Source organism: Meleagris gallopavo, chromosome 17 (assembly GCF_000146605.3).
Source record: "Meleagris gallopavo isolate NT-WF06-2002-E0010 breed Aviagen turkey brand Nicholas breeding stock chromosome 17, Turkey_5.1, whole genome shotgun sequence".
NCBI classification, from domain to species: Eukaryota; Metazoa; Chordata; class Aves; order Galliformes; family Phasianidae; genus Meleagris; species Meleagris gallopavo.
In genome coordinates this window covers 6,063,069-6,068,706 of record NC_015027.2, presented here as the reverse complement: position 1 = coordinate 6,068,706, position 5,638 = coordinate 6,063,069, and the positions used below count along the sequence as shown (strand labels likewise).

General features: G+C 48.5%; 2 protein-coding genes across 5 annotated transcripts in view; one reads left to right on the top strand and one right to left on the bottom strand.

The window, feature by feature from the left end:
- HVCN1 (hydrogen voltage gated channel 1) overlaps window positions 1-5,574 on the top strand; it is a 6,403-nt gene extending 829 nt beyond the window's left edge. For both annotated transcript variants that reach the window (XM_019621047.2, XM_019621048.2), the window contains exons 2-6: window positions 812-1,031; window positions 1,193-1,297; window positions 1,586-1,817; window positions 3,714-3,826; window positions 4,163-5,574. In XM_019621047.2, the coding sequence (XP_019476592.1) occupies window positions 840-1,031; window positions 1,193-1,297; window positions 1,586-1,817; window positions 3,714-3,826; window positions 4,163-4,228 (708 nt within the window). In that variant the 5' untranslated portion in view covers window positions 812-839 and the 3' untranslated portion in view covers window positions 4,229-5,574. The remainder of the gene's footprint in view (window positions 1-811; window positions 1,032-1,192; window positions 1,298-1,585; window positions 1,818-3,713; window positions 3,827-4,162) is intronic.
- The window catches only part of TCTN1 (tectonic family member 1), a 12,386-nt gene continuing 11,210 nt past the window's right edge, over window positions 4,463-5,638 (bottom strand). For 2 of the 3 annotated variants that reach the window (XM_010720169.3, XM_010720166.3), the window contains one exon: window positions 4,463-5,263. The gene's annotated coding sequence lies outside the window, so the exon portion shown is untranslated. The remainder of the gene's footprint in view (window positions 5,264-5,638) is intronic. The other variant, XM_010720168.3, reaches the window with a different exon arrangement.

Genomic DNA, 5,638 nt, shown 5'->3' with positions numbered 1-5,638 from the left:
GCCCGGCCACGGCTTCCCAGGCCGAGGGTGAAGGTGTTGGATGGGCGTTCGTCTTCCTTTGGGTCTTGGCCCCGTGTTGGGAACGTCTCGGCTCCGGTTCGGTGTCAGCAAGGTGGAGAGGTTGGGGTTGCGTTGGGTTGTCCTATGCCACAGTGACGGCTCTGGATCCTGTGACTTGCGGCCCCTCAGTTTGGTAGCTTCGAGCGTCGGCCCATGCTGGGCTCCTGCCAGGAATGGATGTGATGGGGATGCACTTATGCACTGGCATCAAGAGAGGGTTGTCAGTGGGGTTGGTTGCCTGGGCAAGCTCGCCAAGTTGTCCAGAACAGGAAGGGCTGTGAAAGGGGAACACAAAAGCAGACAGAGCCCCTCCCGCAGCCCTGCTCGATGTCAGGCCACATCCACGGGTTTGGGCTGGAGCTGGGATGGTGCAAAGGAAGGGAAGTCACAGCTGTTGTTTGGGGTGAGAGGGACCAGGAGGAGCTGGGCTCAGGGAGGCTCTGGGTGCGCAGCGAGGATTGGTCTCAATAAGGGCTGCTGCTGTTCTCCTGTAGCTGAAGTTTTGGTATGTTTGGAAGCAACCTGTTGAGGAAGAGCCTCAGAGCTCAGCAGTGCATGGAGCCCTGGGAGGTGGTGGGGGCTCACGCTGTGCCGTGGGCGGTGATGCAAAGCAAGCGGCAGCACCGTATAGCAATTTCCCGTCCGCAGGCTTTGTTCTCAGAACGAAGCGCCGCGCTCTTGTCACGCTCACGGTGCTGAAACAGGAGACTTTGTGTCCCTGGGGAGGTGACGCTCAGCTCTGGTCCTGCAGGCAGGGGATGCCCGCTTGATCCGGAGCCATGTCCCGGTACCTGAAGCACTTCACGGTGGTGGGGGATGACCCCGTACAGTGGAGCAACGATTATCAGAAATGGGAGGAAGAGGAGGAGGACAATGGGGAGAAGGACTCGGAGATCAAATTGGAGCCCTCCCGTGGCCACGTCACCTTCCAAGATGTGATGAAGAAGCTCTTCAGTTCACGCAGGTTTCAGGTGAGGCAGGGTAAGCATAGGCAAAAGGGAAACAAGGCAAAGCTCGGCCTGAAGGCACCTGTGGGAGCAGAAACGGTGTGGGATCGGGTGCAGGGTGGGAGCTGAGTGGTTTCCTATGGACTTGTGCCCATTTGCTGTTCACCTGAGTTCTTCTCCAACAGATTGTCATTGTCTTCTTGGTCATCGTGGATGCCTTGCTGGTCCTTGGGGAATTGCTGATGGACTTGAAGATCATCCATCCAGACAAATATCACATAGCCCCAAAGGTAAAACACAAGAAAGAATCAAGGGGAACTGCTGTTCCCCTCTCTTTGGTGCTACAGAGCCTGCCAGAAAGCTGACCAAGCCCATGGTCTGTGCAGCAGCAGCCCAAGCAATTTCCTTGGGGTCAGCAGAGCTGCATTGTGCTCACCATTCCTCTTTTCTGGTTCAGCCAGAAAAGTCTCCTGCAGAGCTCGACCAGAGAGGCACACCAGTGGCAGAGGCTCCCAGCCTGCCCCACACACACAGCTGGAAGGGGTTCCTAGCTCTAAATCTGCATTCTCTTTTCCCAGGTTTTCCACTACCTCTCCCTTTCCATTCTCACCATCTTCCTGGTTGAGGTTGGGTTTAAAATCTTCATTTATGGCCGGGAGTTCTTCCACCACAAGTTTGAAGTGCTGGACAGCATCGTTGTCGTCGTGTCTTTCATCCTCGACCTCGTCCTCCTCTTTCGGGAGCACGAGTTTGAAGCTGTGGGGCTCCTGATACTGCTGCGGCTGTGGCGTGTGGCCAGGATCATCAACGGTACGTGGCACAGCCTGGGTCTGCTGCCCTTCCCTGAGTTACCTTGCATGTTCTTTCCCATCTCAAAGAAAGAGCGCAGGGTCCTGTTCTCTCACCAAATTAAGTTTTACTGGAGTGTGACCTTTGCGAGGCTGTCATCTGTCCGGAACAAAAACAACCCATTGCTCGTGTGGGTGCGATGACTCGGTGACGGACATACAGCAGCACGTTCCCCTGCAAGCCACTGGAACGCTGTTCTTGCATAGCTCCCTCCCGAAGGGATGTGACGCACAGCGTTGTTTGCATCGCAGGATCCTCTTGGCAATGCTTTAGCAGGGAGCAAGGTGAACTGCACCAGTGTGGTTTGATGGCTCTGTCGCTCTGCTGCGGCTCCGTCATCCCCCCCGGGGTGCTGCAGGGAACATCTTGATCTTCTGTTGGGTTTTTCTTGCTGGGAGGCAAAGGATTTGCTGTAAAAAGAGGAATACAAGATGTTCCCAAATTAGACCTTTCTGTAGGAATTATAAACTGTGGTGAATAGTTATAAGTTCTGACATTTCTAAATTTGCCATAGCTGGAACCATTTTCCTACCTTTGAAGAAAGGTCATTTTGTGATTATTTTATTTTTTTAAGAATATTCTGGCAATGAGCTTATCCCTAATTCCTGCATGAAACCATAGCCTAAGTATAGACCCCAGCCCAGTGCCTATAAATGCACTCCTGGTGAGTGCTTGGTGTAAGTCCTGTGAGTCAGAGTAGGAGGAAAAGAGATTCTTAGTCCCCCATAACTGGCACCTCTGGTACCATTCTGATGGGAACAGTGTCTCTGGAGGCTGAGAGGAGGATGAGAGCAACTTGAGGCTCTTTGGGAGTGGAGGTTGGACAGAAAGCAGCCTGGTGTGTAGATGCATAAGCCACAGGAGCTTGGTATCTCTTAATGCACCATTTCATAGTGAAAAACAGCACTGCATTTGCAAAGAAACCTTATCGTTGAGTGTTTCTGTTCCTATGGCAGGGCTGCTCACCATGCCCACCTGCTTGGTACCAAACCACTGTGTAGTTTGGTGCTTTCAGTCCCTGCCGGTTGGTAGAGGCTGGGTTACAGCAGATGGAAGCTGTTTGATGTTGTCAGTGCAAATAAGCAGCATTGCTCATTTGTTTTCGGAGAAATGAAACCCCAAAACTGCAGGCCTGCTGCCTGTAGCACTGGAAACACAGGCATGCACTGGTGGCTGACTTAGTGCATGTTGTTCTGTAAACAGCCAGAAGAGCTGTCAGGTAGGGAGATCGTGCTGTTCTTGATGCTCTTACCAAGCAAGTTTTTGGTTTGGTTGGTTGGTTGTTTTTTTTTTCTCCTCAGAAAAGGGTGGGAAGAAACTGCCTTCACTGTGTGGGTTGAGTTCACATGTAATAACCTAAGAATAATTTGGTAGAGAAGTGTCACTTTTGCTCTAAGGGGGAACTGTGTGCCATTGCTGCTGGGTTGCACAAGTTGAAACTAAAACCGTGTGGTCCTGGCAGCAGTGATCTGCCCGGGGCTGAGCTGTGCGCTGCTGCTCAGCAGGTCCTGTGATGTGAGCCCTGCTAGAATGCAGCCCCTCACTGTGCGAGGCACTGGTTACATCCCCCCCGGCTCTGCCAACGGACTGAATTCAAATTCAGGATTTGAATGACAGTTTGAGTGAATAATTCAGCTCTGAGGCCAGACTGCCTCTTCCCAGCAGAGCATCGGTATCTGAGTCCCTGGGGTGGCTCATCTAAAAACCTCCTCATTAAGAAAAGCGCTTGGGAGAGGTGGTTATAAGATGACAGAAGCAGAGCTTGAGAGGAACAAGGTTAACTCCCTGTGTACCATTCACCTCCTGCTAGTGGTTGTTCTACATTGTAAAATGAACCCACTGTGAATTGTTGCACAGGAATAATTTTATCGGTGAAGACCCGCTCTGAACAACAAGTGTCCAAGCTAAAGCAGGTGAACCTGAAACTCGCAACAAAGGTTGAACAACTTCAACACAGCTGTGTGGAGAAGGTAAGAAAACACTTTTAAATTAAACATGCTTTACCTCCCAGCTGCTCCCAAGGACAAGCTGGCCTGGGATTCTTTTGCAAGCTTGTTGCTGCCAGCTTGGTTTCCTCATCAGCAAGTTGTGAGGTTGTGTCTGTGAGGAACCACAGCCTTGTCTGTGCTTCCCTGAGCTGCTTCTATTTCAAAGGAATGACGGCTACCTCTGTCCTACTTGTGTTAGCCAGGTTGTCCTGTTTTCCTGCAGTGAGACACGTTTCAGCAATGGGAAGATCTGTAGGAATCTAGGAAACTACTTTAAGGTCAGAGCTGTGTGAACGAGGTGACTTTTGTCTCCAACAGGAGCAAGAAATTGAGAGGCTTACCAGGATGTTAAAACAGCACGGGCTCATCAGCGAGCAAACGTAGAAGGCCAGTTTTCCAAGGTGGGGAAGTCTGCCGTGGCGAGTGCAGTGTTGAAACGTATCAGATTGACCCGAAAGGTTTTCCTCTCTGCCTGCTTTTCTCTGGTATAGTGTTTCTGTAAATGTTTCCTATTTGACCACACTTTGATTAGATCTTGGGATCGCAAAAATAGCTTTACTGGAAAATTAAATGTGTACTCCCTGTAAACAGTGACTCCGTAAGACCCTTGTACAGTTGTACAGACAAGTGCAAAATAATTTAATAAAGACACAACTTTACAAGCTGTACATTCAGGAAGTACTACTCATTTCAAGGAATTATGTTTTTCAGTGATAAGGTTCTTTGTTTGCAACACCTTGTAGAAACTTGCTGTAGCAGACGTAAGAATCCAGGCTGGAGAGGTCATTTCTTCTCTCACAGCTGACCGTTCACCACTGCTACATCTCTTCTTTGCCAACAGTTCTTTTCATACTGTTGGTTGATTCCTTTTCTGTTGCTGCTTGTGCCACTTCATTATTTATGTAATGTTCACTTCCAAAAATACCAACATCTGACTTCTTTAGCTGGTGATCAAATGAGCACCAAAATGGAGGCAAACACATGTCAAACAATGCTTGATTTTTCAACAGCAGATCTGAGTTCTGATACTGTATTCTGTCATCTCTTCTTCCATTTAAGTGTTCATTTGCAGCCTGCTGGGCTACAAAGTCATCTGCTTCTGCAGCTCATAAATCAACACATTAAAAGAATTAGTATATGTAAGACAAGATCTAGGTGAGTGGACTTCTGGGAACAGTTAGACTCCAGGAAAAATAAATAAATTAGGAAGCATACTCTAAAGGATTAGGCTGGGGTTTGAATACAGTGTCAACTTCTTCAGGTACTATCATCCCTGGGGTATTTTATAGTTTTATATATTTTAAGAGTGAGAATTGAAGAATAGAAATGTCAAAAGGTGTTGACTGTAGCAGGCTTCTCAATTGATTTTAGCCACAGCCAGCTGGAGGGTCACTGAGCTCTTCTGAAAGCATCATTTAACTGTTCACATTTTTAAAAAAGAATTGTAATTAATTAGTGGTTTGGGGAAAATAACTAGAAATATATATTTCATCTATAGAAGTAGATAAAGCAGAGGCCTTATCTAATGCCACATGATTAATTAACAGTTAGCTCTGCTGTTCACAGAATAATAAAGCCTAGCTTCCTATGGAGCTTGCTCCTTCCCTTTCTACCTGCTTGCTGTGAGCCCCAGACCATTGATCTGGGGCTAGCTCAGAGTGCCCAGCTGCTGGCTGAATGTGTGCTGACAGGCCAGCTTGCAGCCAACAAGAAGCTCTTGCTGCAACATTTTTTCCTCCCAGCAGAAGTGCAATTGGCAACTCATCACTCATACTTTTTTCTTTTTTCTTTTTC